Raw genomic sequence first — 24,040 nt, 5'->3', positions numbered from 1 at the left:
TATTACGCGGTTGCTGTTTAGAGAGCCTTAATTAGTCCGAGTTCTAAGTTTAACACCTGTGTAAAGTCATTTGTCGTCGGTGCCGGCACTCGCGGGTTCGTCGACTTGGATTTGCGCCAAAAGATCTCTCACCTCGACGACAATCTCGAGCATGAAACGCTTCAATCTCGAGAGATTAGAAAGAGATATTAATTAATAACCAATACATTTATCCTGTATTCGCATCAATACTCGCATAAGAGAGAGAGAGAGAGAGAGAGAGAGAGAGAGAGAGAGAGAGAGAGAGAGAGAGAGAGAGAGAGAGAGAGATTGGCTACATCATATTAATGATTTCAATCAAATATTTATTTATCAGATTTATAAGTAGTATGCAATTAATGCAAACATTACGTAGTGTTCGACATCTTTGATTAATATTTAAAAGAAATATATAATGTAAAAAAAAAGAGATATACATATCTCAAAAAAGCTACATATGTATACAAAGAATATAAAATTTTTATCTTTGATTAGAATTATAATTGCAAATAGTTGCAAATTTTCCTGGGCGAACTACTACTCTCTTTTGATTTATATGCTGCTTTTAATGCTGCGGAGAAACCAACGAAGAAACGAAGGCTTAAAACGGTCACGTCGTGTTGGATGAAGTTGTTTATCTGTCATGCTGGACATTTCCAGGATGTGGCTCTTTGTATCGCGTCGTTAAGAAATTGATGTAGCACCACCACGTGTGTGTGATGTTGATAGCGAGTTTTATTTTAGAACTATATATATTTTTTCGAACTCTATTGTTTTTTCCCTCTTTTCTCTCTCTCTCTCTCTCTCTCTCTCTCTCTCTCTCTCTCTCTCTCTACACTGTTTTCAAAAATTATTTTAATATTATAAATGTCGATAAGCAATTCAATAAAATCTATTAAAATTATTTGTCCACGATTCATTTTTAAGTATTATAATGATCGGAAAATCAATAAGTCTCGTCAAAAATCTATTCGCTTCTATTCACAAGGGAAACTCTATGAACACTATATGGGGACATTTAAAACCGGCTTATCGTGCCTTGATATGAAAACACGTGGCAACCAGGTTATGATAAACAATCCCTGTGTTTGACCAGCCGAGCCTGTCACAGGCTTCGCCAACACTAAACACTCGTCACCGTAACGATCATTTTTCTACGCGAGGGATTACTATCCTATACTATGTTAACAAAAAAATTCAACGGCACGTATGTCAACAATTTTTCAGATCGCTTTAGGAAAAACAGACAAACTTTCAAGATACTTGTACACATTTATGATACACTTATATAATTTGTAAAATTAAATTTTATTATCTTTCGGAACTTTATATGAAAGAAATTATTATTCACAGATTTTTTTTTAATTTTTAAATATTGCATTTCCTTTTCCTTTACGTTTGAAATAACAACATGCAAAATATTGAATTTATTTAAAAACAGATGCATACAAAAAATATGATCCATTCTAGGCGTAAACCTGGCTCTGTTATCGGATCAGTTTTTTTTTCTTTTTTTTTTTATCGGATCGTGTTTGCAACCGAAGATTGCGCTTATTTCGATATAATATAGCACGAGCGCGGTTGCGTAACGAACAGTTCGAGTAAATCGACATGGACCGAGAACCGTGTCGTATATATTATTTATTTGTACGTACGTCTGTCTAATGCATTCTCTTTTTCCTCCTCCTTCTCTTTCCATCGCTCTTCGCACATGCGAAGTTAATCATGCGACTGGATATTACGCGGTAAATAATAACGCAATTATGTCAGAATAGCACGAGCTCTATACAATTGCCGGAAAAAATGCGGTCGAAAGTCGCCGCAAGAGAGCGCAACCTTGGATAACAAAGAAAATCTTTATCTTTACCTCCTTTTTTACTGTTCTTAACGCTTCCGTCTGCTTTTGTGCCATCTTAAAAATTCGCTAATAAGTTCCCAATGAAAGATAATGAGAAGCGATAAGTGAAATAAAAACGTATTTTTCTGTTGTTTGTATTGTGTACGACGTATTAATTATCCGCCTCGCGTAAAGAAAAATATTTTTCTTATTCAAGCGTCAAAATTACGCACTAGTAAATTCATTAACTTTTATCGATGGAAGAAAAATTTCAAGTTTCGTACCAATAAATACATTATTTTAATCGTAAATATACACGCGCGTATGTATTGTGTAACGTGTTTGTGTCGGAGTTTCCGCCAGTTGAGAGAACAATTTTCTTTCGACGGCGCGAACGTGTCGATGCCAGTGGCACGCCGGGAACAAAGAATGTAAACATGATAACGGTCGTACATGTTCCGAATGCATCGCAATGGCGCGGCCATCTTTTTTTCTTTTTTTTTTTGCACGCGCAAATTGCTGCGTATGCAAATAGAGAAAAAGTGCGTGTCGCGCAGAAGAAAATTCAATCATTTTGTACGATATGACACGAAAATTAAAGTACACGATCGAAAAAATATATAATTAGAACGAGAAAGAAAAAGAGGGAGAGAGAGGGGGGGGGGGAGGAGAATACAAATTTATATCAGAATTGTTTAAAAACGAATGAAAGATACTGAGAAAAGTGCTATATTCAACATATTAGAAAAAAAAAGGAAGCGACAGATACTGCGCTAAATTTCTGTGAAAAATCTGACGTCCATTCTAGTTGCTTTATCGTGTTCAGGGCAGGAAGGGACTGTTGTGTCGAGAGTAGTTTACGTGATAATCAGCAAAATATAGATCCACAACACGATTGGAATTTCCCGGAAAACCTTGTCGGGCTGCTCGACATCTACGAACGTTACGATTCAAAGTAGCCGAATGTTATCGCGAGATAATTTTTTCAAAAAATTAAACCGTTGCACCAATGTTTCGTGCAATTTATGAGAAATATCTCGTGATAGTAGTCGCGCAGATGTACGTGAGATATATCATTATGCGCGATGCGATTATCTAGCGTGATGTGACGTCAATCAGCGCGGCGATGTCATCATAAGGCTGTTTTTCAAATCGACAGTAAATGTTATATCGCGGAACCGCATGTCTGTCTGCACTGTCGAACAAATATTAGTGTATAAATTCGATGTATAATTCATTTGTTCCATCGATAAATAAACTGTAACGACCATTTTACATTAATAACACAAACGATTAAAAATTAGATTTTTATATATAAGTAAATAATAAAAATATATAATGGAAAAATATTTTTCTATTTATATTATATTTTTTTCTTACACACGTGTTTTAGTATGCTGTTATTTGTCGGCAACTGCAAAATTCTTAATGGTCAAAATGGTTAAAAGCAATGGTCTAAAAAGCACGTTTACATACACGGACATGCGCGAAATCGAGCTAAGTGAGTCTAAAGTGCGAACCGCCCGCACAAGAAAACGGAGAGGAACAAAAGCGGGAAACAGGCAATGGAAAATACAAACGCGCAATAATTATCTTTTTCGCCGATGCACGGACGGAGATTGATCGGGCGTGCTTGGAATTTCCCCGACATACGTAATAATTTTCTGCCGCGGTTGAAGCGCGAAATGACGGCAGTGGTTAAAGAGCGAATCGCTTTCGGCGCGAGACAAAAACCCGCGCCGCGCGAATTGCAACGATCTGGAATCGAATTTGTGTCGTGATGGAAAGCCGCTGCTAAACAGCCGAGAAATAAAGCTTCATTATCGGCACTCCGCTAAGAGCGTAGTAGCGACCGAGTCGCGCAAGGACGTGCCGTTAAAGCACTTTTTATTTCGCAACGACCTAAAATGGGAATGATTTTCGACTCACCTTGCGCGAAGAACGGATGGACGACCTCGCGTTTCGCGAAACTATCGTCGGGGATCCCGGACGCTTAACCCGAACCGATCGCGTTTTCTTTCACAGAAACGAAGCGAGGCACGTTCCTTGCGCGTTTTCCGACAATCGTCTTGACGTCACACGCGAGCGCGTGCGAGAAAACGTCGCCACCGTTGTCGACCTTGCGATGAATTCGATAGGCCGTCCTCGAGAGCGAGGCGAGACAGAGAGAGAGAGAGAGACAGAGAGAGAGAGGAAAGCAGGGAGGAACGAAAAAAAAAAAAAAAAGAGGGACACGAAAAGAATTCAGCGGCGAACACGCGACATAAAATTTCCGCGCGACCACGTCGGACGGCAGTCGCAGTGACACTGACAGTACTTCTGCCATCGTGCTATCGCCACATGGTCGCACCGCTTCGGCTGTTCTCGGCCACGCTCGGTTCTCTCTATCGAGAGAACTTTGCGCGCCGGAGAATCTTCGATTGTGCAGCGTGTTGGGATACGGGAGCCACGGGAGGGCGGAGGAGAAGTGCACGGCTGGTAGGAGATACAAGGGATGACTTCATTGGAGTCTCATTGTGTCGCGCTTAACTCGCTACCAAACGACACGATGACAGCTATTTTGCCGATCGACTTTGCATACGCGTGGAAAAACGCGTTTCTCGCGCGTACCACAATCCGGGAGATTAGGAGACATCCGCTCGATATATGTACATCCGCGATCCGATTGGCGCCAGTAGCGTGAATGATTCACGTTTCTTCGTGTCAGAACGAATCATCGGTACCGAGAAATGCAAAATTGAACGCGAGACGTTGCGTCACATACACCGACTACTTCCTGTGTAACTATCCTACTATCAGTCGAGGCTAACATTTCATGAATTTATTTCGTAGATAATTGCTGGATACGAGATGCGTTTCGGAGTAAAACTAGTTTCTTGCGTGCGACAGTTTTATTTCTTACAAGAAAAATGCATTAAGCGATAAATTCAAACGCTATAGAACAATATATTAACTAATATGAATAATTTATAAGAGAGATCAAAGATATAAGATGAAAGAAGAGCTTATACTATCAAATAAAGAAAACGTCACACTGTAGAATCAATGGATATTGAATTTCCATCTTTTCAGTATTTTCAAATCACGTTTAAATCATCTCGACGTAACGAATTCTTGAGATTGTGCCTAGATTGCCTAATTTAAATCTGGCCTTTCCTGAGTCTCGATTAATAACTATCATTGAGAACAGTGACTCGTTGTAGGTCACACGCCGCTCTTCTGTCATAACGATATAGTTTAAAAGTTTTTTCGAACATGCATTTTTATATCGCCCCAAAAGACATTTATCACGTTATTCTTAGCAAAAATACTGAAAGTAAAAAAAAAAAAAAGGGAGAAAATTCGGAAAAATTCTGTAAATCTATCGGATATTGTAATATGCATAAGAAGATTGCATATAAAATTTTAATATTAAAACAACAACTGATTTCTGATATTGATTCTGAAGTTTCCAATATAATCCCTTTTTCTCATCCTTTATTTTCAAATAACTTTTCATACTATAAAAGTTTTAATTGCAGATAGATATAGAAATCTCGTAATCGGAAAAACTAATTTTAAAAAGCCCGACTAGTTTCTATATGTTTCTACGCAACACTCACGGCGAACGAAATTGTAACCTGAACTATTCCGTCGGCACTCAATAAACACCGAGATAAGCCCGGAATGGTTCGACACCGACTGTTTTTAGCACTAAAGTCCGAGAACAAAGGCCGGCAGAGTGCTGCGACGTTGCAGCGTCACGATCGAAGGTGAACGACACTGAAGAGTGAGTCGCTTGTTCGGCGTAATTTTGGAAATTCCGCGAGCGACGCGCCACGACGACCTTGTCTGTGCCGATGAAATCTTGCGCCAAGATTTCGCCATCTCGCTAAAGATGTCACGATTTCACTAAACGGATCCGTCAAAAAATTCCAGAGATCACAACCAAGGTGGTCTCTCTGTATGAAAATTTTGCGTTTCCAATTCATGATTGACGAGCCAGGCGTGTCTCGGCTATTTCAGATGAAATTATTAATCCTGACAGTTTTCGTTATAATTTTCAAGCATGAATTTGATCTTAACAATACCTGTATCAATCAATTTCACTATAATTCAAATTAAAACAATTCCAAATGTTGCGATTCTTTAGTACTTAATTTAGTGCTTTAGTACTTAAATTAGTGCTTGTCCATAAACGAACATCTCCCATCATTTCCCACACATGACATGATTCAAACTTGATCGCCATGCTTCTAGAAATGATTTGTGCACCAATTAATATGAATAAAGTATTTTTATAGCATAGAATATGATTTTCTCGAGAAAAATTTAATAAATATTATAGATCGACATGATTCTTATATATGTATATGGCGACGATTCTCGTCTCTCATTATCGTTTTACCTTGTTTGCTGTCGCGGATAATATGCATGTAATCGATCTCTCGCGATGTAAAAGATATAGAGGTCTGAGGAAACCCGATGCTTTGATTCAAGGTCGCATGATCGCTCACTTTTCACCGAGGATGATCGATTAGCTTAGATTCGCTAACGTCGACATACGTCGCGTAATATAGAGTAATTGACTGTTTTGCTAAATTATACTGCGATTATCATAATATCTCTCAAGATTACGATAAATCTATCATTTTCCACAATACTCTCGATTATCGCAATTTTCAATTCTCGCATCGTAGGTAATAATAATGCTGGGAATAAATCATCAATGGCATTAGCAATAAATAATGGAATAGTAGAAATTGTACGAGAGTTAATAAAAAAATAATATTGAATTGTTTTTAATAATTGAAAAGAACCAATATAGAATTTTGATGAATCCAATTTTCAATTCCATTGCGAATAAGGTATAAATTAGCCAAATGTCGTTTCAGAGACGGATAAATGTAGAATTTTCGCTTTATTTATAGTATCAAAAATTATATTTAACAATATTGCATCAATTTCAATTCTATGAAGCATCCGTTTAAGAAAATAATCTACAAAGTAAAAGGAAAGTTTGGGAACAGATCGATTATCGTAATGACTATTTTAACAATAATAATAATAATAATAATAATAATAATAAAAAAATCAATTAATGTTATTTCTCGGAAATTCCATTATCAGTCCTCGTACTGAAAAAGACTTCGGAAATATCCTTAGAACAATGAGCATTAAGGACGATGGAGATGGAGTAAAAAAAAAGGGGGGGGGGGAGAGGGCGACCTCCTATATAAAAGGAGAAACTTTGAGGGCACAACGGTCTGTGAATTCCTGACTAGTGACGTAATCATAAAGGCATTTCCGACTGGTTGCACTCTTCGACAGCCTCTCTTGAGAAAGGAATACCTACATAATCGCGTACATAATGCGAGATGGACCTCGTCTTCCTCTTTCTTAGAAATCTGATGTAAAAGATGTATTTAATCGAACCACAGCCTGATCTCTTATCTATCTCGTTTGAAGCTCACCTATAATCTTGAAAATCACACGCTTAGATTTCACACGTCATATGTTATATATAAATACGCATTTTTGCGTATCTGTATTTTCAGTCGCGGAGTTAAGTAACATGTTATCCAGCCTAATTTCGAACTATGTTTCGTTATTACATCTCTGTTTTCGCTTATCGAATCGTTCTCGTTTCTCACGAACTACATATCTCATATCTCTTGTCACGTGTATTGACTTTATCTCCTTTGTCTCCCAGGAACAACCGGTAACATTATGTATCGATTAGTCTTGAAAAATGGGACGACAGTAATGTGTTTTATATGCGACAATTTCTGTATTTAGTATATCGTAATTATAACTATTATTTTTTTTTTATAGAATCTTATCTTATTATTATATTTCTATTAACTCTCAAGTTTCTCGAACTTTGATTACATACAATTATATTTTGTTATATTTAGAAGGAGAAAGAAATAGAGAGAGAGAGAGAGAGAGAGAGAGAAAAGAAACAGATTTAATTCTGCTGTATATATTTTCATTATCTTCCTTTTTAATCAATAACAGAATTGTCACAGAAATATGACATTATGAAGAAATTAAAAATGATAACAATGAACAAAAAACTAAAAAAAAAAAAGTAAATTATCCTCTGTTATTTTATAAAATATTCTCATTTTGGTTAAGAATTTAATATCATAATTCTAATTATAATGTCATAAAATTATACATAAAATTCCTAAACGCCTTAGTGACACTATAGAATTAAATTTCCACCGTATTGTAATCCTCTCCCACGTCGCGTGTTTCTTTCGGTTTTTATACTAATCCATTTGACGATATCCGGACAGGTCGGCCCTTTGTGTCGCCTTTCGAGCTTTTTGTAACCTTCGTGTCCGTCGCGAGCGCGGACAATAGTTCCACGAAATTGGATACGTTTATCCCACGCGTCATAACGCACTCTTTAAAAAAGGGGGCCCGCAGAGTTCTACGACCTCTCGAACTCGCGAGCGCATCGCCCTGAATAGCCGGGGGCCAGTTTATCATGCCATCATACTCGGGAGAGCTCGCTTTGAATTATGGGCCCGCGGTCTCCAACTCCTCGATTCACCTATTTCTTTCTCAGGAAGTGTTATGAATGTTCCTCGATTCTCGACACAATGTAAAGTTCTCTCTCCCTCTCCTTCTATCTCTTTTAAAGAATCCAGATCTTATCGCTTCGAAATATACCACGTTTTCACGTACAAAAGAGAATCCATTAGACAGCGAATAATGGCCGGTCGTTTCTACGCGACGGATTATTATGTGGAAACGACCGCATTAGATATTCATTAGTAAATCGTCATCCGAGTAAGAAGCGTAACGTTGGAAAATTTTTGAATATCACGTTGTGGAGGATAATATGAGAACATATATTAAATATTCGTATCTCGATCAATGTTAGTTAATTTTAACCGCCCTTTAATTATTAAAAAAATTTGTTTGAATAATCGACTGATAAAATCATCTCATTATGTTCATATGAAATTTTTAATTCAACACATCTAGAGAGTTTAAATTAATTATATTTTTAGAGAGAGAGTTACGACTATTATATTTATATTTTAAGTTTCTTGAACATATTTCAACAATGTATACGTATAATAAAACATACATCCAATATTTTGCCTTTTGCCGATAGTATTTAAAATCTAATGTCCATCAGAAATTTTTAATCTTTATCTTATGTTCATGATATTTCTCTGGTATTACGACTCGCGTGGTATTAAAGCGGTACTCGTTCGTACCAGAAACGATGAGAGAAACGGCGGGCTTTCGTTTGACGTTATTATAAGCAGATATAATTCCGAGTGAGCACGACGCACGACGAGCACTATCACGTCAATCAGCCATATACTATAAGTCTTCATCGGTCTCAAGTAAACCAAGACGCAGTTAACGGGCATTATTATTACGTTTAATATAAATGACGTATTATCGATGGTGTTATGATCTTACATCGCAGAAATTCGCTCGCCAAGCAAGAATCGTGAGCGATAACTTGATCGACGCATAATATAAAATATACCAACTTCCGCGTGTCTTTTGAAACTATTCATTCGGCCGATATTGATGAAATAATTAAAAGAATGAAAAGATTTTAAAATACTATGGATATATAATTTGAAAGAATTTAAATGTTAGTAAAAAATCTAAAGATATATATTTAATACTTAATTCGAGATACTTTAAAATAGTGTATTAATTTGCTAAATGATGTTGAAATATTGAGATCAAATTGCATGTTTCTCAATATATATATATAATATATAAAATTACATTTAAACATGAATTTTTATATTATTTAAGGCGTTCGCTATCTATTCCAATAACACTGTATGATTTATTCAGTACATATGAAAGCAATTGTATGGATCCTTCATTAAAGCAGAAAAATAGTCAATTAATACGTTTAATGCGAGACAATTTGCCAAAGTATTTTAACATCTGGACAATATTTTGCAAGACAAGAAAGCACTCTTCGAGAATATAGGAAAGTACGCAAGATTACGCAAAGAGGTCCAGCGCTCACTCGGGGGAAAGTGTTAAGCCAATTGACGTCATTCATCATATGTAAGATATCATTCTGCGGAATCGAGACCTCCTTTCGAGGTCGACCACACCGGATCACTAGTTCGTTACGCGCCACAAGAAAAAATCCTTACAAGAGACTTAAAAGATATATACACACGCGCCGTTTCCTGTTTCGCAATCGGCGTCATAAAACATAGAGTATTGCGATGAAGAACGTAAAAGAATCTCGATAGATCAAAATGAATCGTTAAAAAATCTTTTTTTCTCGAAAAAAAAAAGAGATCACGCGAGTTCTCTTTCTATATATATATTTTTTTTCTATATTTGAAATAAATCTTTAAAATAAGTTCTCCCTACGCGAATGTTTTAGAGGGGCAAAAAAAACCGCAGTTTTTTTAAAAAGAATTGATTTCGTGATTTATTTTTGTGTGATTAATCTTGATGTCAAAGTAGTAGGTTGAATTTAATTGAGAGAGAGAGAGATATATTACTTCGAGACTTAATAAAAAACAAAGAAACTACTTTGGCAAGAACCTTGAACAAGTTTTCCTCCTTGATGGAGCGATCGACTTCCCGGAATGCGAAGGCGAACTTACGATACATCCTCCTTCCCGGTATCGGTATATCTCGCGCTCGGGCACAATCGACATGTTTATGACTCGCGAATAATCATGGCGGGCGTCGCATGTCACTACTACGAGGCGGCAACGTGCACGCGACACGTGCGGCGTGGATTTTCATTCATAAATCGCCGGCGGACTACGCGCGATGACTCATCCTCGCCCCGCCTCTCGCGAGACTGAGGTAAGCACGGCAAAAATGAAAAATAAAGCAAAGGAATAATGAATACCGGAAATTTCCATGCGCGGCATCGTTTCTTGAACGCTGTCGTCGTCAGTTTGCACGATCCATATTAAAGAGAAAACAAAAAATGTCAGATACATAAATGGTCATGCATGAAACATTAATCTCGAAAGAATAGTATTTCGTAAAAATTGATATAAAATAAATGTGAACAAATTCTTTATTCATCGATTATTTTCGATGTATAAGCAAAAAAATACCGTTGAGAGACAAGAAATACTTATAGTAACGAAAACAGGAGTTTTTCGAACCATGTGACTTTTTTGAGTTTCAAAGTGAATAAAATAAGCTTAGTAGTTTACTAGAGAAACGATTTGTAATAAATGATAAATGTAATAATCTCAATGAATGTCTTTATAAAGTTTATGACGGAAAATATAAAGTATGTATTTTTAAAGGCATAGAAAACTCATCTACATATATTTAGATTTACGGGTTGTCACTTGAAATAACGCGCTCTCTCTCTCTCTCTCTCTCTCTCTATCTCTGGTGATTATATCTTACGGAAGAGATAAATAATAAGGAAACACGTCTAAAAAGTATCCCCTTAATATTGAGAGCAGAATGACACCTCTTGCCTTATGACCTATCCGTATTGCTCTCGCTAGACTTAAGCCTGCCTTCAACGAAACCTTCTAATTGGCGGGTTAACGAGCGTTAACTGTTCGCTTCCTGTCAGATTTAACTGCTTTTCTTCAATTTCTTGCAGACAACATATGCAAGAATTCTTATAGGAAGTTTTTCTCTTAATGACTTATTAAAAGCGAAAATATTTTCATCTACTTATATGTCGATTTCTACAATCATTTTATAATATAATTTTACAAATTATTTTATTTTGATTAATATCTAACGATATACATCAAAATTTAATAAAAAGATAACACACACTTTGAATTTCTATTTAATATTATCTAACTAGAAATCAGATGACATTTAAGTAAGTTCATAAAAGTGAAATGATTCTTAAAAATTAACCCCTAATAAATCAGTTAATTTTATTATTTAAATAAATAATGCCATGATTGTTCTGAAATATTTAAACAGGAATATGTTAAATGTGTTAAATTCTTGCGTTCAAGGATCAAAGACTGAAATACGTTTTCCTCAAAAGGCGGAAATCATTTTCGAAAGCTTGGGCAGACCTCTTATATAATAGACTTTGATAAACATCAATTTCGAGGAAGACCTTCGCTTACTTTTTAGTCGTAGAAAATGCTATTACAGCAAAAATATATTCAGCGATAAGAAATATTCTACAATACTCAGACAACATTCCAAAGACTATTTCTTTAAGTAACTTAAAAATTCCTTTGAAAGTGAAATAAATTAAGGAACGGAAAATATTTTAAGAAAGAAAAAAATGTGTGATTTTCCAAATCCTTTTCCTCCTAATTTTTGCTATTATTATTTTCAGAATTTCGCTAAATTTCTTTATAATCGCTGTAAATATAAATTAAAATCACTATATCTATCTACACATCTTTATTTCCTCCAATATAAATAACTTTTATTAAAATATCTATTTTTTTTTTCTATATTGTTATATTCGAAATATTCATATTTTTATACATAGTCAGTCTAACTGTGCAAAAGTATCAAGTTATTTTGAAAGATTATGAACACATCCTTTATATGCTTTCTTTCTTTCACGTACGTTGAAATTCTTTTTTTTTTTTCCCGTTATTATCGTAAAATGTCAATTTAAATACACAATTCTTTATTATATATTGTGTTATTTTCCTTTATAAATTATTAATTATTTATCAAGGCGAATAAGAAATTAGCGATAAAGCGAGCGAATAATACGTACGCCGAATCAAAATTCGTAGAAATCGGAGTGGAATAAAATCGGTGGGATCGGCAGGTGAGAGCCGTCGAGTCGCGCGCGCATTAAATGCGATAATTCTCTCTATCTCTATCTCTTTATCTCGCTTCTTGGAAAATTTAAAATAAACATGTCATCACACGAACATGGCCTCGATTATTAACTTAATCGTAAACCGTCATTATATAAAGCTCTGTTTCTTTCTCTCTCTCTCTCTCTCTTTTTTTTCCTTCCTTTATCTGTTTTTGTGATATTATTCGTCGACATGAAAAGCACGCAATTATTAACCGTTTCTTATGATTGTCCATATTGTCCACTCGTGCATATTAAGCGGTGGATTATTCGTAGAAAGAGTATAGAGTCGGTTTAAATAATGAGTTCACAGAATATAGAACGATAGATTACAAATTGCGATTAGTCGCACGTATCTTTGAATTTAAAGCCAAACTTATGATATGCATAACATTAAATACGTAAATATATCATCATGTATGTGTTGCTTATGTTTTTATTATTTTTTACTACTTTATACAATATAGAAGACAAACTTTTATAAGAATTGTGTTTCTGTAAAAATGAAACGTTCAAAATTATTTTCGTCAGACTATCGTCATTTGTGACAATTAATTTTCAGCTTTACTCGTTTCTTTGTTCAAATGTAGGATTACAATGTAAAGAATATATAGATTTCCTCATCCTCGACACGCGTTTTCACTTACGAGTGACTATATATCCATCGGTATATCATCTCTAACAATACAACTACATTTATCTAATCAGTGCGTTATTTTTGTCGATGTCGAGCACCGTAGATTGCCTCGCAGTCACGCCTAAAGCTAGCGCCAGACTATACGCGTATTCGCAATTCGTGAAGAAATCTGATTGGTTGAATTTGACGAATCATCTCTATCCACGCTATTCATAAATTAAAAGCAAATCGCTAATAGTCTGGTGCTAGCTTCATAAATGTTCAGGAAGAGAATCGCACACGTTTAACGGTACTTTAGAACATTCGATATGAATCGCCAAACGAACTTCTCAGACAAAGACATTTGAGGAACAATCATTTTTGTTTAGCTAGTTAATTTTTTTTTTCCCCCCAAGTCCAGGGAGCATCGACCTGTATAACTCGCCTAATCGCGATTCAAGTTTTGGAGCGCAGCCATAGTTTTAGCATTATCGAGCCAACCTTGAACTGTGACACCTGCACGAGGAGCGCGTAATCGATGATTTTTGTGCGTCAAAAATCGATCGTATTTTCTTTTACATGCCGTTACTGACGCGCAGCATGATAATGCATTTCATACAATCGTAATATTATATTAAACATACTAAGATTATTCAATTTAAACATCATATATAATATTTTCATAAATATATATAAAATTCAAATAATTCGAATAGTTTTATTACAACGAGATGTGAAAATGTAAAATATTTAAAACGTTCCTATATACATATCGAGAAATATCGATCCAAGCATTTTATACATTATATATATTTCAATATATCAATATTTTGCGGAAGAAAGACACGCTTGTTTTTGCACGAAAACATAAAATAATGTGTCTAAGATATCCAAATCACACTTTCGGTACTGTATCAATTTAAAAAAAAATGATAAAGATAATAACCAAAATAATCGTCGCGCAATAAGCCGAGATAGACAATGCCGCGCGCGCGCGAGAAAGAGAGAAAGAGAGAAAGCAAGAGAGAGAATCTAATTCCCTGCCCGAAATTCTACCGCGATCGATAGCATCCTTCTTACCATGGCATTCTCCTCCTTCGTGAGCTGCCAGTGATCCGCGATGGTCATGGTCGGCGGATACATGGAAAACATCGTGTAGCTGTGATCCTCGATGATATTGTCGCAATAGCCAGCGCTGGGCACCCGTTGCGTCATCATATGATTTTGCGATTCAATTAATTTCACTCAGAATCAAAGTTCAAAATTGTTTTCGAACGAACTGTTGACTATCTCGGATCGAGAAAAAAAAACTCCGTCCGAGAAGGAAAGTGTCACGCTCGGAGATCTCGTCGCGAAGCGATCTTGACGCGACGACGGAGAACTAGACACTGTCACAAAGAGCTCGGTATGTATCAACGAGCCTGTCTAATCGCTCGCTTAGCGTTACGCGCGCTTACGTATTGCCTGTCGACTGAGCCCGCCAACGTGACTGAGTAACTATATAGGAAAGCCGACCGTCGTTCTCCCCCCACCAATTCGCATACGGGCGCGCTCCGCCGTGACGTCATCGCCATCTTGATTGCTGATTCGCGCGATAGCGACCGGCCAATCAACGCAGCCTTGCGCGTCGCTGCTCGCTGCTCGCTGCTCGTTTCGACGACGATTTCACAGAATCGAGGAACGCACGGAGAACCAGATCCCCCTTTCTAGGTAGCGCGATTATACCGCGCGGCTAACTTGCATAATCCGATAAATCGAGGGGATTCATAGGGGATTAGGGGGAATTTTTTGACGGTACGCCGGAAGCGTGCAAATTACGGATGTTCAATTCGCACGTTCAGGATATGCGTTCAAGTTGGTGAAATTGATTGAATCGATGAGGGCGATACGAAATTTAAGGTTTCGATATGGCCGGAAAAAAAAAAAAAAAAGAAAAAGTAACCAGGCATTAACGCTGAACAATCAAATTTTATCATTGGGATAAATTTTATTAGACCTTGTCTCTCGGCGAACGTGCGTGATACGAGTACTCCCTACGTCAAATAACGTATTACGCGATGATTAGCGATGATTCACTGATGCTGACTGCAATTTTTAAAATAGGCGTGCGAATGCATTATATCGCAGAAACCACATTTAACAATAACAATGCGCCGCGCACGTGCGCAACTCTTCTCTCTCTCTCTCTCTCTCTCTCTCTCTCTCTCTCTCTCTCTCTCTCTCTCTCTCTCTTCGTTCTCTGCCGCGTTTCGCGAATGCTTATTGCACTCTCTCCGTGCAACGAACCCTCATGAATGCAATAAGGTACGCGTTTTCTCCATCGTATTCTACGCTGTAATTTACAAGCTGTTTGTACGCGATCGGTGGATATTTGCCCAACGAGTTATACATATACATCCGTTCTTAAAATCACAAACCAATCAACGGAGGTGGAGGGAAAAAATTATTTATCCGGGGCAACATATCGCCAGATCTGTTTATGCAACAAACGAGTGCTCTTGCGCTGCAACGCAAGCGAGGAACGTCTAATGTTTGGGACATACTGAAAACAATTCGAATGCTCCACGTGTTCTTCGAAATGTTAATTCGATTAATCCCTTTGCAAATATGAGACTATCGTATGAAATAAAATAAACGATTACATGTATCTACACGCAGCGCGAAAATAACATGTTTCACGCGATACAGTTTTTATATTATTAAAATTTAACACTTTTTTTATTTGTTAGTCACGAGATATATATATATATTTTTTTTTATAATCCAAATATTTAGGACGTACTAATAACAAGATTTTTTTATGAAAGACTGTAGAAATCAATTCGTCTTCGACAATTTAATTTATCTTGGTTGTCTGAGAGAATAAAAATAATAAATTCTAGAACTGTAAGCTCTCTTGTGTTGTATAATGATTAATTTACTCTTTATATATATACTGTGTTATAAATTATATTAATGATAATTTTTTCATTTCATTACAAAAACATTTAATTGCAAATTATATGCAAGTCGGAACACACACACACAAAGATTCTCGTTTCTGATATATTATTCTCGAAAAATATTTCAAATAATTAAATCACAAAATAAAAAAAATTCTATTTTACATACTTCTATACGCTTTCAAATGGTTCCTCCAGATAAGAGATCCCGATAGAAAATCTTTCGGTTTGTTTAAAAATTGATACGGCTTCCGAAAGAGATTTATCGTTTCTAAACAATGATAAAAAATGCGCTTGTAAATGTCGTGATGTATCAATTCACGTAATTGTTTTTAACGAACAATAGCGCGGTCTCGACCTAGTCACCTTACGATACCTTTACTTTTCCTGATTGCATTTTAATTGTCCGCCTAATAAAGACAGCTCCGAGTAATGGAAATTCGATTTCACCCCAGACAAATATAACATCTCAATATTGCCTATGTTTAAGAATAAAATATGAAAAATCTTTTAAAGGAGGGGAAAAAGATTTCTAATAAATTATCTGAATAAGAAATCGGAAGCACCATATTATATATATTATGACCATGCTTTTAAAAGAGAATGCTATTTGATTTAGCTGTTAAAATTATCTGGAGTCTATATCGATTAAGATAATGTGAAGAGATAAGAGTTTTTCTTATTATTCCCTTTAAGATAACAGACAAAAGAGTAAATTTCAAACAAACTGATAAAGGCTAAAAATTTCTTTAATATAGAGTAAATAAGTAAGATCTTTTATCGAGGCCATCGACGAATAACTTTAGATGTACTATTTTTTGCAATAGAAAAAAATCCAATGAGTTTAATTTAAAATAAAAATCAATCTAATTCGTAAAATCAATTTGGATATGGTAGTAATGTAGAGATTTGAGAAGAATCGCTTTGAATCCGAGCAACCTACTGTTCGAATAATCCCTATCACGTTTCAAACTTACACAATAATATTCGATCAGTTATCTATCCCATGACCCCTATAAAGTCTCTCTGATTTATTTACTTTGAATTTAAAAACATCTGAGCATATACTTGATTGAAATAGTGTTCATCAAAATAGTATGCATCAAAATTTCATTAATTTTTAAATATTTATTATGTTATAATTAAGATCATACATATGTAATTGTGCAGGGATAACGATATATTATTGTTATTTATTATTAAAATAAACGAGAATTTATTCTTGTTTGCTCGTTTGCTTTGTGGAACGGAAAGTTCATTGTCTTGGCGCGAGTTGATAAACGGAGACCTAACGCGCCTTAACGAGCACAACGGGGTAACGAGAACGAGGATCCACCGTGTACCGGAGAATCGGCTTTGTTCACGCGCGACAAAGAGACATTTTAATGAGGAGGGAGATTGCGGCTTGGTCGTTCAAGCTGCCGATGTTCGCGCGCGTGCGCGGATAACAAACGATGCCGAAATTCGTGCGAGGAAAAAAGTTACAATCTCACCGCACTACCCGGGAAAGTCCTGTAGACATTTTCGATATTTAAAGCGGGACAATGCGGAATAAATTATATGGCGAAAGGCCATGAATTAGTAAGTTTTTTTTTGTGCGGCGCGAGTGCCTGTATTTTAATTATTACTCGCACGAAGAAAAATCCACGATGTACACGTATGTATTGAATCTTTATGATCTCGCGAATATTGATCATTCGGAAGTCTAAAAATCAATCGATTTTTCAAACTTTCTCTCAGAGGTGAGAATTTTTACACGAATTTGTCAGATTTTACGAAATATAATAATATAAATTTTTTTCAATACGAGAATAAAAAGAGAAAAGATTAGTACTAGTCTAACACAGCCAGATGTACTTTCGTTCTCCCGTAATCATTATAAATATTATTTGCATTTTATCGCTCAACTTTTCCTACGAACCCTGTAATTAATAAGAGAGATAATTAGGTGATAACAGCTGGCGCGGGAGTTACTATCTGGCAATATAAGCGTTATTGCGCAGCGGTAGAATGTGATCCGTGTCGCGCGCGCCGAGTGCGTATGCGTGCTGGCCACACGCGTGTTTTTAAATGGTCAAGCTGTCACAAGGCGCGCGCGGCGGCTCTTTATAAAACAGCTGTTGAAGGCAGCCAAAGCCGAGCACGCCGAGCGAAATGCTAGATCAATACACCACCGCCATCCTGTTTACACGCGGGGAATGTATAGGGTGTCTTATACAATTAGTGGACGTAAGATTTTATTCTTTTCAAGTTTAAAGTTTTATCTTATCAAAGGAATTTCGAAGAACGATTATCGTTCTGTATAATATTTCAAATTAGAAATTTTGTTGTTATAGTATCTTGCAATTGACTTACACTGAGAATAAAAGGTCATTAACTTGACTAAATAGATATATCTTTAGTTAGTTATCATTTCTTTATTTCTAATGTTTAAGTATTTGAAACTTAAATATTTCAACTCAAGAAATAATAATCCACACATAAACGCATTTATAGTTATGTTAATGACTTTTTTTTCTCAGTCTAACAATCGCCACAAAATAAGTTTTGTAAAATAAAATTCGGTTCAAGTTAAATTATAAATAATGCAATAGTCATGTGTGCTTTTGATACTTAATCAAGAAAAGTCCCTAAATTTCGATATTTATGATAGAATTGTCTAACTTGCGAGAAGTTGAGCGAAGAGAAAAACACAAGCGTCCAGTTAAATAATTCTAAAACTGTTTTTATAGTTATAAAAAAATTAATTAGCGCTTCAACATTTTAGCGAGAGAATTTCAAATTTTAAGGAATATATATATATATAGATTTCTTTTCCGTCCAATTTGGAACACCCTATGTAAGGGAGAGACAAACGCACTGGCACTAACCCCCGTCGATGCCATAGAGATATTGTCTGTCGCGACAAAGAGAATTTTCTACTTCCTGTCTACATCTATAAATATACATGTCACGACGTCGTAATAAATCACGACGAAGATAGACGCAAATACTGTTATTATTAAATAAGTATATGTTATACGGAACGATAATGGCGCGATTGACATGCTTAATAAACATTTTTACATAGAACCGAGTCCTGAACTCGCGTGCAATTTTGCTGAAGCCTAGATATCATAAAAAATAAAATAAATAAAGGGAGCAAAATAGTTATCTCAATATATATTATAATCGTGAATCAAGGAGCTATAATAAAATTTTCTATCTAATCTTATCTTTTTTATAATGCCTACAAGTGTTTATATTATATAGATTATATAGAAAAATTATGTATTTATATGTGATTTTAATAATATAATAAATATGCGTTCTCTGAAAAATAAAAAATGCTATACAAAAATTACATATACATATAAAATATAAAATATAAATTATGAAATATAAAATATAAAAATACAATATAAAAAATTAAAATTCAGAAAAAGTGATAACATGACGAATGTAGTATATATATATATATATATATATATTTTTTTTTTACATAAAAAATATATATTATAAACAAATATGAACATAATTTTCTCTATTCTAATATTACAAGAAAATTCATAAGTACCAATCTTGGATGCTCTCGTATATTGATAAATAATTTATTATATTATAATTAATTATCTTTCTGTTCTCCCGATAGAAATATTACTATATATAAAATACTGTATTTTTTATTGGAAACAATCAAAATTCCTTTTGATGAAACTCTAAAGCTTTGACGCATGTCTAGACACCAGAAAAGCAAACAAATTCGTTATCCGCAGTTCAAGATCAAAGTCGCACACTCCTTTGTATAATGTCAAGACTGATCATCGAACCACGTCGTATCAATGACACGACATTCATAAAACGCAGCTCGATAATTTACGGAATAATTCGCGGAAAAGAGAATAATCTTTCATCGACATCTCACGTTTTAAAGTTCGCGCGAAGGCACGTTCGTAAATGCAAACACTCGGCGATCTGGAAAGACCATTGATCTCTCCCGATCGGTGAATGGACGCAGCAATAAGAAAGATAACGCCCGATTGGATCGTTCCGTAGTAACTCGGAGGTTTGGCATGATGCACGTAGTATGCATCTCAAAAGGACATGTATGCAGAACCGGAATGAAAGTTGTATTTTATCTATGCACAGGGGCGTGTTTAATTTATTTGCGAGATACTATATAGATTGGAAATAGAGTATGATAATAAGAATTCAAGATATTTACAAACATATTTTTCAAATTTTTTTTTTTAAATAATAAATTATTATATTTATATATAATAAATAATAAATTATTAGACATTTCAAGTATTCCAAATTTTTATAGATAGTTAGAGTCTTATAAGAGCTGTAGTGTTTTGACTTTATGGATCATTAGATAATAAAATATTCCTGTATCTATGTATATAGATATCGCATGCGTCTTATAACGTGTAGTAAGCAGTAAGATGCAGTTTGCTTTTGATAACGTTGGTGAGATTTTCACGCGACTCGTTCGTGGCACACGAAAATGTCTTTTTCATTCCAACTCGAGTTCAGTTTATAGCGATGACGGCACGCGCTTTATAAATTTAGCAGCAGGCTACTTCTAATATTCTCGGATAAAGAAGCTCTTTGAATGCAAACAAGAATCATGGTTGACACGTTGTATTGCATTGTAATGCATTATGTGTGTGTATGTGTGCCATGTTGAAGGATAATTTAACTCTTTGTACTCAAATGTAATGATGTTGATAAACGCAATGTATTATATGAAATTTTGTATTAAATCATAGGAATATAAATAAATTAAATGTTAATTAAATTAAACGATATAAAAGTAGGATGATGTAAATTTTCACAAGATAAAAACGATAGCGTTAATAAAATTCTCGAGAGATTAAATTTTATGAATTCTTTAAATGGTTTTAAATAGAGCAAATATAGTTAAAATATTTTATAATGTCTTTCATAATTGTTATATGTCAAATATCGCAGAGACTAACCAAATCCAAGCACGAATATAAAATAATACTAGGTTGAGCGGAAAGATCGTTCCGTTTTTTACTAACAAGAGACAAAGACCGAAAAAACGGCACAAACTTTTCGTACAATCCAATGCAATAACTTTGATCTCATTTGAAAGATAATTTAATTCTCTACAACTTTTGTTTCGGTACTTTTTGTTAAAAGATGTATACTTTCCCTGATATTTGTAAAAAATGTAAAAAATAACCGCGATTTCAGAGGTTTTTGGGCGCTAGCTTTTTAAGGAAGTATTTTTCCCGACCCATCTTTATAGAAAACTTTTTGTTCGATATTAAATTATCTTTCAAATGAGATCAAAATGATTGTAGTTCGTTCCATAGGTTTTGAAATAAATCAGTTAATAACCAATTTCAAATGTACCGAAAAGTGTTTTTTCGGTTATTGACGATTATTCGAAAACCTACACTGAGAAAAAAAAGTTGTTAATTTGACTAAATTCGTCCAACTAATTACTATTTCTTTGTATTTCTTTAATTGAAATATTCAACTATTTAAATCAAATATACCTCATGTTAGATTTAATTATTTAATATGTCGTATTTGACTTAAAATATTAAAATATTTCAATTAAAGAAATAGTAATTAGTTGGACGAATTTAGTCAAGTTAACAATTTTTTTTTCTCGGCGTATAGAACGAACTATTGGATTGAACGGAAAGTTCGTTCCATTTTTTATTAATTGTAAGAGATGAAGACTGAAAAAAGGCACGAACTTTCCGTTCAACCAATATAATAATTAATTGATAATAAATAAATTGAATATAAATAACATAATAATTAATTTATTATATTTCATAACATGATCCTGTTGCATAATAAATATTAATAATTTATTTGATTTTATATATATTCGTGTTTAATGTAAACGTTTGTTGAAATCGATCTCGAGAGAGCATGCATACATGATATTATAAAGCTACTAATGTGACGAATCATCATAACAAGCACTTGTATATCTTGTCTAAGAATTTATGTTTCTGTGAAATAGTATGCATTTTCCAGACGTGCTCCCGCTATTAATATGCGTCATAATAATAGCTTATAAGCAATAAACCATTAACTTTACGTAACTTTAAACGATTTTGCTACAACATTTAACAAACACACACACACACACAATCATGTGTTTATATAATCGTATGCATTGTTTTCGATCGATTTATAAAAATAACATTTGATCGACCATTCACGATTTATATAATATCAATAAATACTTCAAATTTAAAAATTGCGATTATGCATGCAAGTTATTGATAAAATCTTATCGTTCAGTATATTTGATCAGATGAATTTTAATTTTTGAATTTTATGTTAGCAAAAGTTTGTGGCTATATTTTCGATGATGAGCTAATTTAACTCGGTATACAGTTGTTAAATTAAAAATGATATAATATTTCGAATGTTTCGCTGCTCGAATGAGTTGAACAATAATTATCGCAAGCTTTATTTATCCGTGACATACGTGTTAGCGAAACGTTTCAAGAAACATTAAATTGCTTTTTATCTCTGTAAACGAGATAAGATGCGTCTATATTTTTCTTGAGTTTCATATATATCTGTGAGATATCTATTATTTATAAGAAATAAAAGTGAAGTTAATATGAATTTATGTGCATGGGTATATTTCAAAAATATAAATATGCATTCTATTATATTAAACACAGATATATATCTACTTAGCTATGCGAAATTTTTATTTTATTGAAAAATTTAAATTATAATATTCTTTCTTATATATTCTATCTCCCTCGACATACATCCTTTTTTTTTATCGCAATTCAGTTTGCGCAATAGAAATTATTTATAATTCGTGAAGATTAGAATAGAGAAAAGTATAAATCGCGCACGCGAGTCGTCTATCTTCTCTTCCATTCGAATATCGAAACTCATCCTTTCTTGAGACACTTTGATCAGGTGCGATGATAAAGGCGGATAGCAGTTTTAAAACATTAACGCATTATTGTCGCGCCGTGCAACGTTACGTAACGCGAGCCGCGATGAGGCGTCGATCGTTTCGATGGAATTCAACGCTACGTAATCGACGATACACGATCGATGCAGCATCGCATTTGCATTGACGCGAAAGACAAAGACACGTACAACGGCACATTTCACGCACGGTACTCACGTTATTAGGCAGCACGGCCGCATTCGCGATGCTGGAAAGAAAATCATGGCTGACGCGGGAGCTCTGCGAAGTCCCGCTGTCGCTGGACACGCTGGAGCTGTCATAAAGCACATCGGAAACGTCCAGTTTCATCTTGCCGTTCACTTCTACGAACCCGCGTCAAAACCGAGAATCAGAGTACGTTGCGTTTATAACCTCTCTATGCTCTCTTATGACGAAGATGCGGAGAGTGGCGTAGTCTGTGTGTGTGAGTGAGAGAGAGAGTGAGAGAAAGAGAGGAGGAGGTAAAACGAACGCGAAGATCTTGCACAGGATCTTAGCTAATGTACGCGGAACTCGAAGACGGCGCGCACGAATCGCAGGTCCCTTTGCTCGAAACTGTGTAAAACTGCACCCGATGACTCATACCGTGGGGGAATACCTCGCGCGCGCGTTCGGTAATCCGCGTTCGAACAGCGGAGAGAGTCGAGGCTGCTCGAGGTCTCTCGAGCGCGGATGACGTCATGGGCTATTCCCAATCGGCCAATCCCCGTTCGAGCGCGACAGTACCGTGCCATAATGTTCGATAACGAGGCGCTATCTGCACACGCGGCGCCCGGATTATTATTAAAACGCGTTTTTTAATCACTTCTTATCTCCGTTCCTTAGTCCATATAATTATTCACGACTCTATGTTTTAATTACATAAAAGTCTACATATAAGGACATTAATGTGACATAC

The 24,040-nt window shown here is 35.1% G+C and overlaps 1 protein-coding gene across 2 annotated transcripts in view; it reads right to left on the bottom strand.

The window, feature by feature from the left end:
* The window catches only part of Kay (transcription factor kayak), a 33,158-nt gene extending 9,477 nt beyond the window's left edge, over window positions 1–23,681 (bottom strand). Inside the window, exon 1 of one of the 2 annotated variants that reach the window (XM_070304543.1) lies at window positions 23,320–23,681. In XM_070304543.1, coding sequence (XP_070160644.1) covers window positions 23,320–23,451 — 132 coding nt within the window. In that variant the 5' untranslated portion in view covers window positions 23,452–23,681. Of the gene's footprint in view, window positions 1–14,322; window positions 14,690–23,319 lie in introns of those variants that run through there. The other variant, XM_070304542.1, reaches the window with a different exon arrangement.
* Window positions 23,682–24,040: the final 359 nt, after the last annotated feature.

Source organism: Polyergus mexicanus, unplaced genomic scaffold (genome assembly GCF_030449975.1).
Source record: "Polyergus mexicanus isolate NDT 795.1 unplaced genomic scaffold, iyPolMexi1.0 SCAF_11, whole genome shotgun sequence".
NCBI lineage: Eukaryota > Metazoa > Arthropoda > Insecta > Hymenoptera > Formicidae > Polyergus > Polyergus mexicanus.
This window is presented reverse-complemented; position numbering and strand designations above follow the sequence as displayed.